At 41.7% G+C, this 21,849-nt stretch overlaps 1 protein-coding gene across 2 annotated transcripts; it reads right to left on the reverse strand.

Annotated features, from left to right (window-relative positions):
• Positions 1-846: 846 nt before the first annotated feature.
• On the reverse strand, positions 847-12,818 carry E2F6 (E2F transcription factor 6). 2 transcript variants are annotated; one of them, XM_027641161.1, is made up of 7 exons: positions 12,645-12,818; positions 7,161-7,209; positions 5,379-5,595; positions 4,920-5,078; positions 3,783-3,897; positions 2,361-2,508; positions 847-1,628 (listed from the first exon to the last, which is right to left on the reverse strand). In XM_027641161.1, the coding sequence occupies exons 1-7, from the start codon at positions 12,699-12,701 to the stop codon at positions 1,582-1,584; spliced, it is 792 nt and encodes a 263-aa protein (XP_027496962.1). In that variant the 5' UTR covers positions 12,702-12,818; the 3' UTR covers positions 847-1,581. The 2 variants fall into 2 exon arrangements, with proteins under 2 accessions (XP_027496962.1, XP_027496961.1); XM_027641160.1 differs by having other exon boundaries at positions 12,636-12,817.
• Between the last annotated feature and the right edge of the window lie 9,031 nt (positions 12,819-21,849).

Consider the following 21,849-nt stretch of genomic DNA (forward strand, 5'->3'; position numbering starts at 1 on the left):
AATGGCTTTTGGTGGTCTCTTTGCAAACACATGCTTCTTCTTCCCAGCACCCCCCATGTTATCCATGCAGGAATGTCCTGGGAAGGTGTCCTGAGGTGTTTCCCATTGGCCTTTGTTAACCTCTTCTTGTGATTGGGTGTTCCTGTAAGCCCCTTGAGACTTCTAATTGGTTACTCTGTGAATCCTCCTAAACCCTATAAATGTAACATCCCCCACAATAAACGCTCTCTTGCCTCCTCTCCACGCCCGGTGTCCTGTGTCCTGTCTCCCTGCCGGCCATGGGGCCACGTGCGGGGGGGGGGGAGGGGGAGCACCTCTCCCCTCCAGGCTCAGGGCCTGAAGAGACCCCTGAGAAACCCCTGGAGTTTCCCTTTCCCCATCCCTCAAAGCGTCGCAATGGTTCTTCAGATGGAAACGGAACTAGAACTGGGCCGCCCCACGTCGTGGGTGGGGAAAGGGATCCAGAGTGTCACTTTTCAGTACTGGAGTGAATGAACCCAAGCATGGCAGTGACAGTTCATTCTCTCAGAAAACCCAGTATCAAAACTCCGCAGTTTTATTTTATGGATACTAAGGCTGCATGAATACAGATATAGTCCATAAGTATTTTATGTATTTTTGCAAGCTGAGCCACAAAGACCTCATGATACTCAGCCAAAGCTCTGCCATATGTAAACTCTGGAAACAGGAATGGACCAACTTAAGTAGTTATTGACCACAACATTTCTCCTGAAAATTGCTACGGGATTGTGGCATCACAAGATGCAGATCTGTTAGCTGCCAGCACCATGTAAACCAGATTTTAAATTTTCACATAATTTAAAATGTTTGCAGTTACACAGTGAATTCCAACAAAGGCAACCCAACGTGTTTTATTAGACTTTTCATATTTTTTTAAGCTTATTTTATTTTTTTGCTGTACAAAGGCAGAAATGCAAACTATCTCAATAAATCTACATCAGTAACTACCTAGACATAATACAGGTATGTACACAAAGCCCAATTATTTCACTTCAGTGTTGACACCATAGTTCATGCAGAGCTGGATGCAAACAATGCAAACAGCACCTACACAGTGTAAGGCATAACCCTCAGGATATTTACACCTTGTTCCTTATAGCAAAAGCTTCCTATACACTACTTCTTTGCTAAACTTGTAATTGACAATCCTGCTTTGTAGTGCAGAACTCAGAACTGAAAGTGCATTCCTTCATTTTATACATTCTCACACAGATTGTGGACTGTTCCAGGAATAGTTTTCCAACCTTCAATTTTAGAAGCAATTAATTACTTATGTTTTTGTCAATTAAAATTATAAGGTAAAATACCTTATAATTTTCCCAAAGCTCTGTAGATCACATGCAATTATGAAAACAAGGCTCCTAAAAGCAGTTCCAGGAACTGTTGTGTCTTTTGACTTGGTAAGATAAGTAATCCTATGAAAGCACTGAATCAATCCACTGCTGTTTTTTTTAAAACACTTTGGAACGTTTCAGGTTATGAAGTTTGCAGATCCAAGCAGCTTTGGAAAAGTTCTATTACACAGGTATTTACATTCTGTATTGGATTTTTATGTTGTAATTAATCTGGCATCTCAGAAAAGTTTTTTTCTTCCCTCGGAGATCTCACTTTGAAAGGAAATTCAAAAAGAAATATGATTACTGTCACTGAAGAAAATACCATTCTGACTTAGTTTACAAGCAAAATAAAGTAAAAAACTGCCTAAGATTAAAAAGTCAACTCTTCCCCTCAAATATAAAGCAGCAGTGCTAAAAATAATTTTTCTTTTGTGTTCTGAGCTACTGCAATTCCTTCCACATTTATTTTTAAGCCACAACATCCTGAAGCACTGGGGCTCCTGAGAGACTATATTCCATCCAATCTTGTTTTAGGAGATCAAAATACTACATCCCCTCTTCTTAGTTTTCCCTCCCTTAGACAGGGCAGGAATGAGCAACAGCAGCGCGCTCTCATTTGAAACCACATCATAACTGTCATGTAACAATCTCAGCTGAGCTGGACTCTGGAGTGCAGCAGCTGAGAACTGACACACATTGTTCCATCCACAGAGTGCAGCTCTGACAGGAAACCAGTAACGAGTGAAGGAAGGAAAGGGTCAGGGAACAAGAGTGCCTTGCTGTATGTGCACGTGCCTGACTCTCTGACCTCCTGCTGCCGTGAAGTAGCACAACAACGGAGACTTCTCTTCCAGGCATTTCCTATACTCCCACACATCTTGGCCCACAAACTATGCTCAGAAAATTATACTAGTACAACAGTAGAGTTTACAAATTCATCAGAATGGTATGACTATCTTAAAAAAACCCAACACGTATAAAAATGTAAACGGAGGACATTACCTTCATCAGGAGGAACTGATGGTTCCATTTCAGAAGTGACAGTATCCATATCTTCACAGGTTTTGGCACCTGGCTTCTCTTTTTCCACCTCACATAGATACACATCAATGGGTCCTTTTGTGCTCTTCACATGTACTTCTATGTGATCCTATAAAACAGCAACTTGCATATAATTAAAAAATTCAAAGAACAAATCTTACATGTGCTTTATCTGTTCTTGCACGTATTTTAAAGCCAATAGATTAAGAACAGAAAAAATACAGGAATGATATAACTATTTAAAATTGTTTTACTACTTCCACATAAATTATGACTATTACATATATTTGTAGAACAGTTTTTAAGCAGCACTAAGCTAATAAGTTTTCATTTTTGAAGAAAATGCACTTAAGTACTTGTTTAGTCTTTCTACTAACCTTTAGATATATGACCAAGATTTACTGTATGTTTAGGAAGAGTAACAAAATTTCAAACTTGACAAATCAACGCCATGGATCAGAAAACAAATCAAGAGCATGCAGCTTTACCAACACAGCAAAGCAACTAACCCCTATCACTTCTACTACTTCCCTTCAGCAGACATCACATTGCAAGACACAGAGCAAATATAATTTTATGGACAACTGAGAGAAGATTCTGTTCTCTCTAAAATGCAGCTTTTTAAATTCTGCCTTTTTATTGCTTTAGGAAGTCTTTGGAATTTTATCTTTTTCATCTCCACTGGATGAGAGCCAGTTCCTTTTACCAGGGAAACCATTGGAGATCTATGCAGTGGAACTAAGTCTTCTTGTTCTACTGATTCATATCTCCTTTTCCTAAGATATCACCACCCTTTCTGTGCATGCAGCAAGACAAATTTGATGACTATGCAATTAAGAACATTATAAAAAATGCATATGCAAAAAGAAAGCTGAATTAAAGCTACATTTGTTATCTTAAGCTCACTTCCAGGATTTCCCCTCTCAGAGCACTCCTTTAAGCAGTGGATTCTCAGTATTTAGGCCCCAGTATATAGATGCAGCATTGCTGGGTGCAGATGGAAAAGCTCTGGCTCCTCTGTGTGACTGGAATGGAGCCTGAGTATTGCACCATGGGGTGAGGACAGGGCACGGCCCCCACCTCCATCAGAGATCCATCTAGACATGATCTACTAGAGTGACAAAATGTTTTCTTTTTTTCAACTATACTGCACATTTCATACTTTATCACAGCTGTTCCATTCTCTCTAGCAAGACCGGGGTACCTAAAGCCCAGACACTATTATTTAATGATTTAAGTAAAAATACTGTAAGTTTCTCAGACAGTTATCCCTACAGCATTGTTTAGTGGAACACAAGAACAATGAACTACCAATATTTGCATGACAAAGGAAACAAGTTAATTACTGACTGCTGCTGCAAAAAGTCAAATTTGAGAACTTACATCTTTAGGAACTGGTATTTCCAATTTGGTTTCCTCTGGAGCTTTGATTGCAATCACAATCTGTTCTTGAAATGTCTGAATGCTTCGGATGTCTTGGTATGTAACATAAGCTAGTGTATACATTGGTCAAGGATTCTGTAAAGTAATTTGCTAATGAGCAGAAGCAAAGAGTGTGATGTCAAGATATGCTGAGGTAAAATACCAACTTAAGAAAAGTGGTCAACAGTGGTGTTGAGGTTATTTTAGTATTAGCTTCGTAAAATGAAGCTAACAAGTTAGCTAATGAATTAGCTAACAAGTGGAAAACAGCTTTTCTTTATTTCTAGGAAGAAAAAATATATTCAATGTTAAAAAACCCCAAATACATTTGACATTTTTCCCAGATGCTTCATGAATCTACAAAGCAGAGGGAATATTGCGCTTGAGAAACTACTTTCTGTTTTGTAATAGCATGAAAATAATTTCCTGGGAAACTACAGAACTATTTTCTTAACCCGAACAAGTAAAGTGTAAAGAAAATGGACACACTTCATTTGAGCATAGACCTTAACATTTTGCCAAACAAGGGAGCTAAGTAATATTTTACTGTAACCTAAAGCTAAAATTCAACATTTATGTCATATTGTAAAAGAAATCTCTTTTCTATTGCCAAAACCCATCTGTAAGTCAAAACTGCACTGGAACCTCTATCAAGAGACAGAACAGTATTAGGACACAACCAACATACCATTACATCTTCTTGACAACAGGCCACTGGGACTCCATTTTGAGTCCTCTTTGTCATCTCACTAAGGAACTCAATCTCACGGTAGGTCAAGAACTGTCCCTTAGAGAACTTTATAATGGAGAGAACAAGGTGATGGTCAGGGTACTACGACCATTGCTGTACTTCGTTCTTCTGCAGGGGAAAGGTTACACAAGCAGCACACACCTGAGAACAGGCTGGACTGTGCATGACACTGCAAAGCAAGGTACATGACTGGCAAACACAAATACAGAATAACCAAAAAGTTTCCTTTTTTAAAACTCATCAAGTATTACTGCATACCTGTGGTATGGGCCTATGCTTGTTACTCGGTATGTGAATACCTGGAACCAAAATCACGTGTTAAAGTAATGCAAGAGTTGAAAGGATATTTTGCATTTTCTTTGTCATCTGTTAGTTCAAATATCTGATGAGCACAATTGTTGATTAATTCATCCAGAGCTTCTTCCATGGCTGACAAGTCAGAAAGTTCATCTTTAAGGTTTTGCTGCTCTGGTGCTTTTCCAACAACTTGGTCAAGATTAGAACCTCTAAAAGAATATGAAAGTTGTTTAGTATGTTTATCAATAAAAGCCTGTTTATTGAACATCATGTGTACTAAGAGAAAGCAGTGAGAAACTCTGTCATCCTTTACTCTGCTGAAATATGCTCCCATGTGCTTTTGCTCTTGATACTTGTTGACATATTAAATAATTCACACAGCCTAAGGACACAAAATATTACCTATGAAAAGTAATTTAAGGCTTAAAAATACTCTCAAAGTTATAAATATTACTCAGTATTGTTTGGTTTTACTGTTTCAGAAATTAGAAGTTTCAAAGCCAACTCACATCCACTGGATAAGATTCTTAGATCTTTTCTGAATTAAGTCGATTCCATCCAACACATTGGTGATGTCATACACTCTTCGTTTTCGTACTCCAAGTGCTGTTGCTACTTCATTTAAATCAAGAACACCGTCTGGAGCTTTTTTGAGAAGAGCCATAAATCTTCGTGTCAAAAGCACCAAGGACGCATCAAATCGTGGCCTTTTGACTTCCACAGTTTCTGTGAAGTTTTGATAGAATATTTAGGGTAAGCTACTACATAAGCATGAAGTGTTCCTTAAAAAAAAAAAGTGATAGTGATAAAGTAACAATGAAGATAAAAGTCTGGAAGCACTGCAGTTTTTAATGCTGACATTGCAAAGGCATCATGTAAAGCCTATTAACTACATATATCTTTGTTTGTTTGCAGTGATTGTATCTACATAGCAAGCATGCACCCTCGTGCTTTCAACATTTATGACTTCACGCTGTTAGTATGGATATTAATAGTTGTGTAACTGTATGTTCCATAGGACATGAGATAGATCACTGAATGAATACCAATGAAATCCTGGGTTAACAGTACACAGATAGTCAGGGGCACTGCCAGAGAAATGCAGCTCTATCTCTGCTCCATGACACCATTAAAATGTTTTTTCACACCCCTTTGGCCCAGATTAACCAGTAGACCTCCCAGATAACAATCAGGCATGGTTCAGGAGTCAGCTCAGCTTCAGGACTGTTTCAGCCTAGAAACGACCAATCTGTTCTGGGGTAGGAGAACTTAATATGTGGACAAACTCTGTTTGCACTATTTGGCCTCAGGGCAAAAGAACTGGTCATTCCATTGTTTAATTTACTAATGGAATAAAGATCTACAGACATCCTAACACTACAGGTTTAAGAGAGATCCCTGTGCTATGTGTATCCATTACCAACATATTTGCAGAAACAGCAGAAAAGTCACTGACAAACAGCTTGTTTAACTTGAGAATGGTATTTCTGTATGCAAAAAGCACAAAAAAGCATCTACATTTGAGGTACAAAAAAGACATGATACACACACACACTCATTTGATGCCAGAGGCAATGAAAGACTGTCAAATTCTGCTATTACTTGTCTTTTCTCCTGTAAAGCAAACTAGGTATTTCATACCTCTGAAAATATCTGTTCATATTGAACTGTGTTGCTGAGCAATACTCCAGTCTAATGCTTTAAGAAAAGGTGACTGTGTGTAAACAAACTTCCCTAGAAAATGCTCTACCTCAAACATCAGTATCTTTCCCAAGATGAACGAGACATGTACTTTTACTCATAATGTATCACACCCATTCCATGGCTGCAAATCTGTGCACTCTTTAACGTGAAGTGACAGGTCCAACAACTCGGTTTTGGACTGTGTTACTGTGAGATGTGTGAAAGAATTCAACTGGTGAGAAAACAACAAAAAAACCCCAACAAAACCCAAACACCCGGAAATTCACTCAAGCTTGTTTTTACATTTATTAATATCAGTTGAAAACCAGTATTTGCCAGCATGATGTTTCAGTTTTCTATAACTCACTTTTCCTGAGCATTATTTTCTTTATAGCAGTGGGAAGGTATATTTGCAACAAATTTTAAGAGCAAAACTGTGAAGAAGTGTTCCTTCGCATCTGTTATTTCATTTAGTGTTCAGCATTTCTCCTGCTCTGCTGATATGAGATACATTACAATTTCTCATTTGTTTACAGCATGTATTCACATTGTAAAAAGCCATGAAATACTTAAAGAATAATCTTCCAACACGAAACACAGCAACTTACTTTTCACAAGCTGTCCATCTTTGTGCACATTCAGGTTGGTTACTGGTGGCTGGGGAAATAAAAAAGGAAAAAGTAACTGTCATAAAATGCTATTTACAGGGGAAGCTTTTTCAGAAGAAGTCCCCAAATCAACTTCAAATGCGACAGCCATCACAGTGCTGACAATTCAACAGGTATTAATGTGAAGAAGTGTCACCAGACAGAAGGGATACATGCTCATTATTTCCTGACAGAATTTTCAGCCCTTAATCTCAGCATATCTTTCTCTGTTTTGGAAAGCAGGAAACACCACTGAAGGCCCTAGTGTTCAAGTAATGGTCACAACACAAAGAGATAACTGCATAATCTCTATAAATCCAAGCTTCATCTATTCCATGTAGCAGCTCATATATGGAAGATACACTGCTATTATACAGCACTACAGTTACATGTTACAAACAAGACTGGCAGCAGAGCCTGCTCTGGGCGAGATACTAATGTAATGAGCCTAAGCAGGTACTTCATTACACTCCTCTCCCCAGTTTAAGAACGGAAGCATTTTCAAATTCAGACTCATTACAGTTGGAAGAGCCCTAAGGTCACCTCTGGTCCAACCGCCAGCTCCAAGCAGGAACAGCCATTAGATGAGAGCAGCTTATGCAAGGTTTAATTAACTGGGTCTTTAAAATTACAAGGGATGGAGGCTACATCTCCCTGAGCATCCCACTACACTGCTTCCCTGTCCTCACAGTGAAGAAGTTCCATTTTACATCAAGCTGCAACCTCTCTGGCTTCTTTTGTTTCAGTTCATGACTATTTTCTTTCAGCCTCCCATCAGGTACAACTGTGAAGTGTCTGGCCAGTTTCTTCAGTTCTTAAGATCCTTGCAAGTATGGTATGAAGCTGTGTCAGGGATGGTTTAGTCAGATATTATGGAAAGGTTCTTCCCCCAGAGGGTGGTCAGGCACTGGAACAGGTTCACCAGGGAAGTGGCCATGGCCTGACAGAGTTCAAGAAGCTCTTGGACAATGCCCTCAGGCTTACGACGTGATTCTTCGGGTTGTCCTGTGCAAAGCGAAGAGCTGGACTCGATCTTATGGGTTCCTTCCAACTCAGGATATTCTATGATTCTACTGAAGGGCTGCTGCAACTTAACAAGCTCCCTCAGGAGTTTATTAACAGCCTTCCTGTACTACTGGGCCTAATCAGGCACAGCATTCCAAGAGCAGCCTGATACATGCCAAGTAAGGAAGAAGAATCACTACCCTCTATTCACTGGCTACTCTCCTGCTAATACAGCTTCCTGTGCCTCAATGTTAGGGCACAGTGCAGGTGCATGTTTGGCCCACTGGCCATCAAGATCCCCAGGTCCTTCCAGGGTGGTCCCCCAGCCTGTACCACTGCAGGGTCCAGTGTAGGACTTCACACTTGAATTTTCAACTACCTTGGTTGAAGTTTATGAGGTGTCTGATGACACCTTCCTCCAGCCCATAAACATCATGAGGGGGCATCTCACATCCTCTTCCTATGAACAGGACAGGTCCTGGGATAGACCCTTGAGAAACATCACTTGTAACCTGCATCTGAGTAATGTATGAACTACTAACTGTTCTTCTTTGATCCTGATGATTCATCCAAGGATTTTTTTTACTCATTCAGTAGTTTATCACATCTGTAACATCCCAACTCCATGAGAAGAATGCTGCAGGACAGTTTCAAAAGTCCTGCTAAAGCTAATGTAGTTGACATCCAAGGCTTTGGATCTACAGATCTAGACATTTCATCAGCAACAGGGTAACCAGGCAGCCATGTTGGCTATTCAATCACCTTCTTCACGTGCCTGGCAATAGCTTCCCAGAGAACTTGCTCCATGGCTTTCAAAGGGACTGAAGAAAGGCTGACTTAAGCTGTAGCTGACTCCTACAACCTCAAAAATCACAAGAGCAACCTCACAATAACATTAGCCAGCTCTCTCAGAATGTATCCCAAGAAAGTCTTATGGACTTGGTTGGGATGGGTTTTCTCAAGAGATTCCTAACTTGCCACTTTTCCATTGCTCGTTGTTCTTTAAGACACAAAGCCTAGGAGGCATCAGTTCTGAAGAGCTACACAAGAAGGCCAAGTATTGCAGCCTTACCTGTGTCTAGTCTTCCTAAATCACCTGCCCCATTTAGCAGCAGGTTCACCTATTTCCCCCTCCCACCCCTCCCCTCCCCTGCTGTACTGCTGGTGTACAACTGCAGTGTGAGCTGCAGGTTGAGCTCAGGCAGGTGGGAGCTCCAGGCACGAGGCAGTGAACTGCCACCCTTGCATAAGAAAGGGCCTGGGAACCTGTGGTCCTGCCAAGGGACTGGACACTTGGAGACGCGGCAGGGGCTGAGGACTCCAGACAGTGATTCACCCAGACTGTGAGGGTACAAAAGCCCAGGGTTTTCTCTGTTCAGGGGCCCTTGCTTGGAGGCACCAGCTCTAGCTGTTGTTTTGTTGTTGCACCAAGATTAAATTATATTAAGTACGCAGATGTGTGAGACACGCAATGGGAAAGCTGATCTCTGTGAGTGCGGCTGTGAAGGGGCCTCAGTCCCAGCCCAGGTGGTGTGAGAGTGACTCCCAGACTAGCTCCTGGATGGTCAGACAGGGAAGTTTCTTTAACATTGTGACCCTTGGCATTCCTTGCTAGCTTCAACATTACAACTTCGGCTTTCCAAGCTTCATACCTACATGTCCAGACAGTTTTTATCCTTCTTCTTCATGGTCTGTCTTTGCTTTCAACTCCTGTATATGTTCTTTTTGCCCTCCCCACAGCGCAGATGTGTTAAGGGATGGGCACAGCCACATTTACTTGCCATGAGGATCAGGATGGAATGTCTCTGTCCTTACTGACCTCCACCTGTTCAGCTCTTCCAACTTTGAAAGTTGCCTCCCCTAAAATCTCAACTACCTGTTGCCTGAATAAGTTTAAGTCCTGAAGCCTTAAAAAGACAGAATCCATGTTCTTTACTCTGTTACTAGCCTTCCTCACTACATTCAAGGTCTTGAACTCCACCGTTAAGTAAACTTCCCAGTCACACTCCCAACACCAGAGACTTTCACTGCTGGGACCAAAGCCTCTTCACAGTGGGTGGCTCCAGTGAACCAATGGGAGCCACACTTGACTCCCTACACACCCCACTCACACAGTCAGACCAGGTTTCCCTACTGTTTTGACAGCAGGTTTCCCTTAGCAAAGTCTCAGACGTCTCATTCCATAAAGCAATTTATTCACAGCGCAGTAACACAGAAACAGCCCAAGCTGTTGCCTTCAAGGAGGGACCTCCAACAAAAAAACCTCTGAACTTTTATACCCTGACAGCCTACCTGCACCCAGGTCTTGCTATTCCTCCTGAGTCCTCTGCTCCCGCCCGTCCCTCCCAGTGTCCATCCACCTCACTGGCTCCACCCATCTTTGTGCCCTCTTGTTATCCAAAGGTTGTGTTTGTTGTGTCTCTGTGTCCACTTGGCCAACACCACTCATCTTCATGCCCTTTGTTATCCAAAGGGTTGGGCAGTTCATGGCTTCATGTCTCTCTTGGCTCCCACTCAAAGCTCAATTTGCAGCTTGGAAACCGAGCCACCTGAACCAGATGTATTCCTCAACATCCACTATTCCATGGTGGGTTGTAGTGGGTTGACCCTGGCTGGATGTCAGCCACCCACCAAGGTCACTTTATCACTCCCCTTCTCAGCTGGATGGGAAAGACAGAATATAACAAAGGCTCACGAGTTAAGGACTGGGAGAGATCACTCACCAAATACCATCACAGGCAAAACAGATTCAAACTGGGGATATTAACTGAATTTATTACTAACAAAGTCAGAGCAGGATAATGAGAGTTAAAATAAATCTTAAAACACCTTCCCATCAACCCTCCCTCCTTCCCACCAGCAGCTCAGGGAGACGGGGAATGGGGGTTATGGTCAGTTCATCACAAGTTGTTTCTGCTGCTGTTTAGAGAGAGGACTCCTTTCCCTGCTCCAGCATGGGATCCCTCCCACAGGAGACAGTTCTCCATGAACTTCTCCAGTGTGAGTCCATCTTATGGGCAACAGTTCTCCATGATCTGCTGAGATATGGGTCACTCTTCCATGGGGCGCAGTCCTTCAGGCACAGCCTGCTCCAATGTGGGTCCCCCAAGTCCTGCAAGGAAACCTGCTTTAGCGTGGGCTCCTCTCTCCACAGGTCAGGTCAAGTCCTGTCAGGACCCTGCTCCAGCATAGGTTTCCCACAGGTTCACAGCCCTCTCTTTGGCATCCACATGCTCCAGTGTGGGTCTCCTCCACAGGCTGCAGGTGGATCTCTGCATCCCCATTGACCTCCATAGGCTACAGGGGACCATCCTGCTTCACCATGGGCTGCAGGGGAACCTCAGCTCTGTCATCTGGAGTACCTCCTCCCTCTCCTTCTCCACTGATCTTGGCGTCTGCAGACTTGTTCCTCTCACATATTCTCACTCTGCTCTTCTCTGGCTGCGATTCCATCTGTGCAAGAACTTATCTTTTTTGTTCTTAAATGTGTTAATTACAGAGGCATTACCACCATTTCTGATTGATCAGCCTTGGCCAGAAGCATGTCTCTCTTGCAGCTGCCTGGTTCTATTGGACATGGAAGAAGCTTCTAGCAGCTTCTCAGAGAAGCCAGCTCTGTAACCCCACACACATCCCTGGCTCCCACTACTAAAACCTCGCCATGCAAACCCAATACACACAGTCACTACAGCCAAGGCTGTTAATAATTAGCACATTCTTGACTTCCCTGTTTACAAAAAGCCAATTCAGGAAAGCATCACCCCTGGTTGACTCATCTCAACACCTAGACAGAGAAGCTGTGCCCAACACTCTTTGTTTTTAACGACCATGATTTCCAACGATAAGAAATTTTCAATTACCAGTACAAAAACTCACCTAAACTCTTTCATGGCTATGAGAAAATACTACCAAGTACCATTTAGTCCAACTGTAAAGAGTAATTAAAAGAAATATAACAAATTTTAAGAAGTTTCACAAAAGTAGGCCTGGTTTTTTGTTAGCTACCTCATAGCATTACTAAAAGTTGTGGTGGCAGCTGTATATAAGATTGCCTCGACAACATAAATGTTCAGAGAAGAACAGAATACAGTCGTAGTCCATTTTTCTCAAACTCAGCTACAAAATATCTAGCTCGATTAAGAGGCTATAGGCAACACAAGTAAGAAAACCCATCCCTGTACACTCTAGCCCCTTTCCCTAGCAGCCTGCTAGGGAAGCATCGAGGGAATGCCACGAGCGAGGGGAAGCATCGCATGGCTCCTTTCGGGTACCACGCTGCCCGGGCCCGCCGCACCCTTCCCGCTCAGGGGATGCAGGACTGGCTTTCGGCCGCCTCCTCACCACCTCCCGCGGCAGGAGCGCGGCTGCAGCGCCGTGTCCCGCCCTCTCCCCATCCCCAAGCAGCGCCTCCCTGTGCCGCCCGCCATGTACCTCACTCACACGCAGCGTGTCCGGCTGCAGCGGCCTCAGGCGTTCCCACTTATCGCGGCTAGCCATGTCCGCCCGGCCCCTCCTCCTCCTCCTCGCCCCGGTCGGCCCCGAGGCGCCGGGGGAGGGAGGGCGCTCGGTCGCCCTCACGGGAAGGCTCCGAGCCCCGGCCGGGCCGGGAGCGCCGCGGGGCCGCTCCCGCGCTCAGCGCAGCCCGTCATGGCCGCCGCCTCCCGCCCCCCATTACCCATCGGCCCCCGCGGTGCGCGCGCTCGGCAGTGTCCACCGCTTTCCCGCCCTGCCCAGCTCGTCCCGGCTTTTCCCGCCCCCGTCGGGGCATCCCCCCAGTCCCGCCGAACGTCGGGAGGGAATGCACTAAATCAGTGCCTTCCCTCCCCTTCTCGTCACCGTCCCTGAGCGGCGGAGAAAAGGGTCTGCTCGCTCCCGCTTCCTCCTCGCCTGTGCGGGCAGCGGGAGCGCCAGTGTAGGCTCAGGGGGAGGATCACGGAGTATGCTGATTTTGGAAGGGACTCACAAGGAGCATCGAGTCCAACTCCTGGCCCTGCATAGAACACTCCAGTAATCACACTGTGTGTCTGAGAGTATAATCCAAGCACTTCTTGAACTCTTGTCAGACTTGGTGCTGTGACCACTTCCAAGGGGAGCCTGTTCCAGTGCCCAGCCACCCTCTGGGTGAAGAACCGTTTTCTAATATCCAACCTAAACCTCCCCTGACACAAGTTCAGGCCATTCCCTTGGGTCCTGTCACTGGTCACTAGAGAGAAGAGATCAGTGCCTGTGCCTCCTCATCCCCTCATGAGGAAGCTGTAACTGCAACAAGGTCTCCCCTCAGTCTCCTCCAGGCTGAACAGAGAAGTGACCTCAGCTGCTCCTTATACAACTCCCCCTCAAAAGAGAGGAGGTCTTCACCATTTTGGTTATTTCAAGGAGGGAGATTTTTCTTCCTTCAGTGTACAGCAGTTATGACCCACCCCAGGAAAAAGGGGGGGGGGGGGTGTAACCCAGGTTCTTATCAATAATTCCCTTGGGGTGGATTAGAGCGTAACGACACTGAATAATTGGTGTTTGAAAACATATATAGGTAGGGTTTATTTTAAACGCATATAGGTAGGGTTCATTTTAACAATTTTGTTTGAAGAGGTATGTTAGCATTTTGGCTGTTGTCATCTATGTCATCTATCATAGGGATAACCCCTGGGGGGAAAATGCATAAGGGAGAGAAAGGAAAGACAAGATAAGGGAGAGTAAGGGAAAGAAAAGCTGAGAGTGGAAAGATATATATATATATAGTCACCACCCACGGGGTCCAGCGATGAAACTTGGTAGTTGCAGCTTCCATGTCTGTCAGTTGAAGTGGGGGCCTTGATCTGTTGGGGGTAAAGGGGGGAAGCTCCACACTCAAAGAAGTTATGAGTTACTATATCCATGGTTAGTGTCACAGGCCATGCCACGAGCCTCCAACATCTCCCGGGTCTGTGCTGAGTTCCCTTGAGGGGCCTGGCCAAAGGGTTTTTCCTGCCTTTCAATATTGGGGGGGGGGGGGGGGGATGGGCCATCAGAGGTGTAATGCAAAAGTCCTGCAGAAGCCTGAAAAAGTCCCTTGGCAATCCTAGAATGCATAAATCATTAACCTTTTTAGTCTCTGACAAGCATAAGCAAGGAGAGAGCACCCTGCTGTGCAAATATGTCTGAGAATAATTAGTATTGCTTTCTTGCCAAATAATCTGTTTCTGTCGTGACTTCCTAGTACAAGGCAGCCAAAGCTGCGTGTGTCACTCACGGGGAAGACAAAGATAGAATGCCCATGTCAAGAATGAGAGGCTCATTGGTGAAGGGCAAGATATGTTCCTCTTGGGCCAGACACAAGCGAATGTGGCTTGTCCAAACTCAGCCTGTCCATTTACCTCCTATCAACATCCTTTCCTCAGTGCTCCTGCCCTTTCCTCCACACTCATAACCTTTTTCAAGCACTGACTGACACTTTGCTGATTTGCCAACATCAGCAGTAATATAAAAATTTCCAAGTAGGTAACTTCTGTTCGTCGGACAAAAGCATTTCTTTTAAAAACAGCTCCTTGTTAAATAGCCCATCTGTTGCTTGGTTGCTCTTTATGGCAATTAACTCTCCTCTAAAACAGGTAAGTCTGTCATGGAGTCCTTTTGCTTAAAGAATTTATGAACTGTTCCACTTCCCCATCTACACTTCAAGTAAAATTTCCAGTCACTTCCCCTCCCCAATTTCATCGGGCATTGTGTAAAACTGCCAGTCTGGTATGAAGAATTCAAAGCCATGAAGAACTTTGTTCATATTCTCACAGACCAGACTGAACAGGTCAAATAACACTCTGATATTTGAAAAAATACTGAATTAATTTTTATTTACCAGCCTTTCCATTTAGACAATCCTTTGGAGTAGTTTATGGTATCACCAATGATAGATCAGATGCCTTGATAGAGGGTGGAGTTTTCTTCATAGCAACCAATTTTCAATCAAGTACTTGCTTGGTAATAATTGCCCTTGTAGAGAACTGTTGAACTAAGGTGACTTGTTCTGGTATTCTAATGAATTAATAAGAGTAAAAAGGGGAAAAATATGTTACAACTCCTCAAAGGCATGACATCTGTGCTTTAGGAGACATGAAGTCTGGAGCTGTGGATTTCAAGACGTCATGCAAATGCTGATTGTCAGTATTGCGAGGCGAAGTTAGACTGCTGCAGAAACAGAAGGTTTTCCTGTCATGGAAGGGACACATGATTACACTGAAATGTAAAAATGCTCATTTTTGTATGGGCAACATAATCCAATTGCTAACTACTCTGTAGTGATAAACTTAGTCCCATAAGGAATGAGTATTTCTCCCTCTTTGTTATACTCTGGAAGATGAATGTTATCATTGCAACTACAGATTGTATAAACCCACTGTGATAAAGCAGTTTTTTTCCAGCTGGAACAGCAAAATGGTTTGGAGTAGATGTCTTAGGCCACTTTAGTTTGAGGTGATGTAAGGAATACGTCATGCAGTGTGAAAGTCATTGAATAGGATTTGGTGACTGTTGGCTGGTCAGATATTAAGAGGGAGGCTAACGACTCATAATCTGAGGATTAGGATACATGAATTCCTGTATTAACCCATGTGGAAAACATTGCATCAACATTTAGCTATGCTGTTGTTCTAGCCAGTCATAAGATCAAATCCTGTTGTTCCTGTGCTTCTCTGTCCTTGCCTGCTGACGTATCTAATGGAGCAAAGAAGAGCCCCACATGGATTCAGAGTCAGGAAGAGCTTTCTGTATTTACATGAAAATTAAGAAGCCTAATTATTCTTTTAAATGAAAATTAGATTTTGATGTAACTCACTTGACTATCAGAGTTTTTGTTGTGGCATTCTACAGATCAAAGAGTTTGATTCTAATGTGTTATTATTTACATTTTATAAAGATGACACATTCTTTATTACTCCTTTAGATGAAAATGAAAATTATACCCCATTTAATGTTATTTTAATGCATATGAAAATGGTTGTGCATTCTTTTTAATACCTCCAGACATTAGTCACATAAGACATGAAACTTAAAATGAAAGATTTGCACATTGATTCTTAATGTGCCACCAGGGGGCAATAATTCCATTTCCTAAATCTGATCTTTTACCATCAAAACCTGCCAGAACAGTGGGTTCAGTAACATTTTTGAGGGACTATATGTGAAAATCAAAACATAACTTTCTTAAAAATACTTCCCTTGTGTAATTTAATATTTTACCCTGCACTACTTAGGTATGTAGGTTTTACTTTTATTTTGAGCAGCTAAAATTAAACTACTTTGTAAAAGCTTTTAGCAGTGAACCTCATGCTGCGCTATGATGGTGCAAGGTTTGGATTTCATTCAATATAGGATATTTTGTTGTTTTTATATTTCCATCGTAAGATTAAAAAAATTGTTTTGAGTGCCACTACTTTCCTATCTTTTTTTTTGTTACACTAATATCTTATTAATATTTATTAGCCTATATATGTGATCCTAAATTTGGGAATTATATCTCCTGACAGGTACCTCTATATCCTTATATGATATATATTTTTTCTTTATGTACATAGTAATTCCAACATACTACAGTCAAAGCCAAAATTGCCCTCTGCCTATCGGAGGGCAATACTGTATCAAATGCAATCTTCCCTTTCACAATTGTAACTGGATCTCCCATTATGTGCATATATATTGTTGAAAAGATGAGTCAGAGGAAATATCTTCCTGTGAAGGTACAAAAGTACAAAATCATGAAAGACAGCAATAGCTGTAAGTATCTGTTTAAACTTCAAGGAATTACAGAATCATCCATATTTTTGTATATTAGTATGTCTGTCTGTATAAATTTCTAAGCCTCCCTAAGGTCCTCACCACTGCATAACGATTAGACATAAAGGTATAAATTTTTATGCTCTAAAATGTAATGACTTAAATCTGTTTCTGGCAATAGTAGAGTCTTTCTTGATGTGCTTAGCTTAACTTGACTGAAAAAAATTTCCTGTATACTTGGCAAATAGTCATCCATTAATTTAAGAAGGCAGATCTCTTACTTCTTCACTTTGTTGTATGTATGAGGAAGTATGAGGAAGATCAAGTCAGCTAATCAGATCTGAACAGCGCAGTGCTAAACAACATTCTTTTTTGTCATGTCTTGAATAGCACTTAGAAGTCATGGATGTGGTATCATGTTGTATACATAGGGTTTAGCTCATGATACAAACTGAAGCTCTTACTTTTTGTACCTGTAATTCAGAAAAGAAGGTATATAGATGGAAAAAGTACCCTTAAGGTGACATTAAAGGCAATGTAACTAGCAAGTGCTTGCTGCATATGAACACTGGTGTGTCTTATTAAAAAGGTTCAGTGAATATTGTGTTCTTAATAAGGTTTGGAAATTTGGCAGCAAGCCATCTGCCAGAGCCTAAGGATTCTAGACAAAGGTCTTAACAGAGCCTGCTGGAGGTTTTCATCCATGCTAAGGAGTTTGGAAACAGAAGAAGATTCCTGTTGCATAAGGGCATTATTATATTTGGTGTTTGTATCTTTTGAGTTGCAGAGGAGGTGCAAAATTCCCTGTTGTATTTAATTTTGTCAGCTTTAAATGTATGAAAAAGTTGAAGTATGTTCTCATGAGATGGTTAGCTTTATATTTTGAGTGTCAAAGTATCTTTGAAGTTGATTTTTGGTGGATTTTTTTGGTTGTTTTGTTGGTTTTTGTTTTGTTTTGTTGTTGTTGTTTTGGTTTTTTTTTTTTTTACTTTAGGTGAAGATTTCCCCACTGTGGTTTTTGTATAATTTGCTGTGATATCTGAGGAACCTGAGAATCAGAGAATCATTTAGGTTGGAAAAGATGTCTAAGATCATCAAGTCCAACCATCAACCCAATACTGCCAAGTCCACCACCAAACCATGTCCCTAGTGCCACATCGGCACATCTTCTAAATACTTCCAGGAATGGTGACTCAGCCATTTCCCTGGGCAGCCTGTTCCAGTGCTTGACAACCCTTTCACTGAAGAAATTTTCCCTAATATCTAATCTAGACCTCCCCTGGTGCAACTTGAGGCTTTTTCCTCTCATTCTATTGCTTATTATCTGGGAAAAGAATCCAGTACCCACCTCACTACAACCTCCTTACAGGTTGTTGTAGAGAATGATAAAGTCTCCCAAAGCCTCCTTTTCTTCACCTTGAGGTGGTTCTGATCAGAAGCCAAGTTCTAAAAAATAATAATAAACTATTTGATTGTAAATGGCAGTTTATCTAATTATAAACCCTAGGAATAAAAAAAAAAAAAGATCAGTTGTTACATTCTACAGCAGTGAGTTCTACGATTTTAATTTGTTTGATAAAACAAAGTAATTTTGTTTTAAATATTCTCCCAATCATGTCATTGGGTGCTCTGTAATTCCTGTGTTATGAGAAACTGGAAGAACTTCTTTTCAGTTCACTTTTTCCATATTATTCTCAGCTTCATAGGTATTTATCAGCTCAGTTACCAATTTTCCAATTTGAAGACTCATAGCCTATTTAATCTGTTTTGTGTGGAAGTTATTTCAAATCTCTAGTTGTATGTTGCTTTTCTGTTCTGCTATAGCCTTTTCAAATGTGACATTTGAAAGGAATAACACTACAATTTGAAGGAAAAAAAAATAAAAGGGAAAAGGAATTTTTTTCCCCAATATGAGGACAGTAAAGCAGTGGAACAGGCTGCCCAGAGAGGTTGTGTAGTCTCCGTCCTGGAGGTTTCCGAAACATAACTGGGTAAAACTGAGCAACCTCACCTCATAGCTGACCCTTCTTTGACTGGGAGATTGGGCTAGACACCTCTTGTGGCCCCTTTGAACATGAATTATCCCATGATCCCATGACCAGATATGCAGGCAGAGTACAAGAAGTCTACAAGTGCAGACTTAATACAATGTCAAACTGATACTTTCTTCTTTATTCTCACTTATTTTCCTAACATTGTGTGTGCCTTTTTGATAATTAGTGAGCATTATGCTGATGTTTTCAGAAAACTGTCTACAATGCTCAAAAACCTCTTCACTATCCCATTGTTATGCACGTACAGTTGGCAGCTGCAGCAACAGCAGGGGAAAAAATATCAGAGGGCGGTACTGTGAAATGTGGCTTTGGGAGCAACATCCCTCCATTCTTTCTGTGCTGAGTTACTTCCCTGAACCTGGACGAAAGCAGGTAGTAAGGAAGAAGTGTTTTTGGGATTGCCTGGTTCTGTGGCTGCTGCTATTGGCTGAAGCAGTGGCAAAAACATTGGTTCAAAGAGAAGGAGCGTCTGCTGCAAAGGGAAAGGATTGTAATTCATGGTGCTAGTATGTCCATTGCCATTGCTGGTACATGGCACCATTGTATGTCCATTGCCATTGCTGGTACGCTCCTGCACTGGAGAGACTGGGCAGAGCTGGACCCAGCTTTGGTTCCTTGACCATTCTTTCTTCTCCAACTCTCTGGGTAGGTAACTCTTCTGGTCAGCTGCTTTTGCTCCTCCACTGATCTCCAAATCTTTATAAAGTATCCATACTGTCAGTATCTTGGCTCTTCTTGCTGCCCTTAGTGCCACTGTGGCTTTTTAGAACCACAAGGCAGACATTTTCTTGTGCATCCATCATTTTTCATTTCTTACTACTTAATTTAACCTGCCTTCTCAATCATCCATGTCTATGAGGTATGCCTGCAACATTTCACAGTTTGTATTTGGGTATCCTGAAAAATCTTGTAGTTTCACTGTTCTGTGCTGTGCAATGTTACAGCTGTGTTCCACTGATATACTGCTCTTCTAGTACTGATGTTGGTTTAAGTTATAGGTTACATCTTAACCTTATAGCTAGTAGTTCAGCAGCCTTGTATTCGGGTAAAAAACCTCTGGTCCTGGTGATATGTTACTTCCAAATGATCTGTCCATTCTAAAGCTTCCTCTGCTGACCATCAGAAAGGAGGTCTGACCTTCAGAAGTTGTGCTGATGTGACATCTCTGGAGTGTTTTAGAAAAAGCATCTAGATTTTATAGAGATATTTTAGCACCAAAATAGATGAGAAATCTGTTTCTCTCTCCTCATTTTAACATTTAAACATTTTAACAGTTTTTATTTTTAAAGTTTACCTGTTGTTAAAATAAAAACTCTGACTTAGTCCTTAGCGCAGCTTAGTAGTGGTGCTATTGTCCTTATGGTTTGGTAAAGGCTATTGGAAAGTAATGTGTATACTGGAAGTTGGTAGGAAATGTTTCCATACATAGTGCAAGATGACACTAGTTTTTAAAAAGCATATAGAAGCCCTGAGGAAGGAAAGGTTTGATTCTGGCAGTCTGGCTGTCAAAAGTTATCAAGTTCGGGTCTTTACTTTGGCTTGAGTTTTGAAAAAGCTTTGAGATGTGACATTAATTTGGATCTTTAAATTATGTGAGACACACTGAGGTGCAAGTCTCTTGATCATGGAAATAGGCATAATACCCTTTTGCTGCAGCACAACACTGTAGCTCATTCTGAATTATTAAATGTGTCAAATGCATTTGGTTAAGTTTAAATAGTTTGGCGAGAGTTGCTCTGGCTGTGCCTTCAAGTAGGAGAAGGGATAGAACACTGTGCTGGGATACAGGTCTTGCAGAGGAGAAGGTGGAGGAAGCTGCTCCTTTGAATCACGTGCTGGACATATAAGATTTGGCAAGTCTGGACTATAATTTTTTCTTAAATTTTAATTTCTGGACAAAGTCACTGGGATTATTATGACAGAACAAATAGATTAGTTCCTTAATTTCAGTTCAATCACTTAGGTTATTATTCTCAAGATGGACCAAATCTGTGTTGTTTGCACTAGTTGCTGAACTTCTCCTAGCACTGAATGAAGATAAAGACTATGTTCTGATTATTTTCAAGTTGATCAAGAATTTTACAAAGATTGATTAGTAGATTGCTTTGAAATGGTGGATGTTGCTTAGAAGGTATCTTTTATTTGTAAGATGATCCAGGCACGGTGAGTGTTGTTTCTCTGTCCTGTGGACCACCTTCTGCATGACCTTAGATGTGTCATGCCTCCTAGCTGCTCTATGAGGCAACCAGCAATGAAGAAACATGGGCTAGTTTTAAGATAACTTGTAATTACCCCTTCACTGTGTCTGACCTTGGCTTTGCAGTAGCTAACTTGCTGCTTAATTTTAGGTACTCAGTAAAAGAGACTTCATAAAGTGAGTGTCAAATACATTTTCATACATCACTGGAGAGAGCCAGGTGCCTCTCCAGGCCTCCAGGGGGAGATCCTTTCCAGCTAAGGTATTTAACCTTAAGCAGACAAGATCTTTTAGAAGTCTTCAACATCACCTACCTCTCTGCACAGTCTCTGTGACAAACATGAACACTTCAGAAGGACTGTTTTATTGCGTATCTAAAATTAGGTCCTTAAAAAGAACATGCTAGCTAGCTGTAATGATATGTGATTTTCAGGAGCCTGAAAGTGTTTCTAGTCATCATGACTGCTGAAAGTGAAAAAAGGACCCCTTGAATGCATTTGTCATTCAAGCTGAAAAGTCAGAGGACTTGTGCCTGTGTTTTCCGTGATCTTAAAGGGCTTATTTCATAGCTCATAATCTTAAAAAATGCCACTTGTTATTTTTTCACTTTCATTCTCTATTGCATCATCAGATTATGCTGGTATTTAAA

Source organism: Corapipo altera, unplaced genomic scaffold (genome assembly GCF_003945725.1).
Source record: "Corapipo altera isolate COAL_440 unplaced genomic scaffold, ASM394572v1 46, whole genome shotgun sequence".
Taxonomy (NCBI): Eukaryota; Metazoa; Chordata; class Aves; order Passeriformes; family Pipridae; genus Corapipo; species Corapipo altera.

Bases quoted from the DNA above. Each gene is read 5' to 3' on its own strand.
- E2F6 (XM_027641160.1), bottom strand. From the start codon at position 12,701: ATGGCTAGCCGCGATAAGTGGGAACGCCTGAGGCCGCTGCAGCCGGAC. The intron at 5,079-5,378 runs GTGAGTTGGCTT...ATATTCTTTTAG, and splicing joins AAGAATCTTATCCAGTGGAT to AGGTTCTAATCTTGACCAAG. The intron at 3,898-4,919 runs ATATCCTTTCAA...ACCAATGTATAC, and splicing joins GATGACAAAGAAAATGCAAA to ACTAGCTTATGTTACATACC.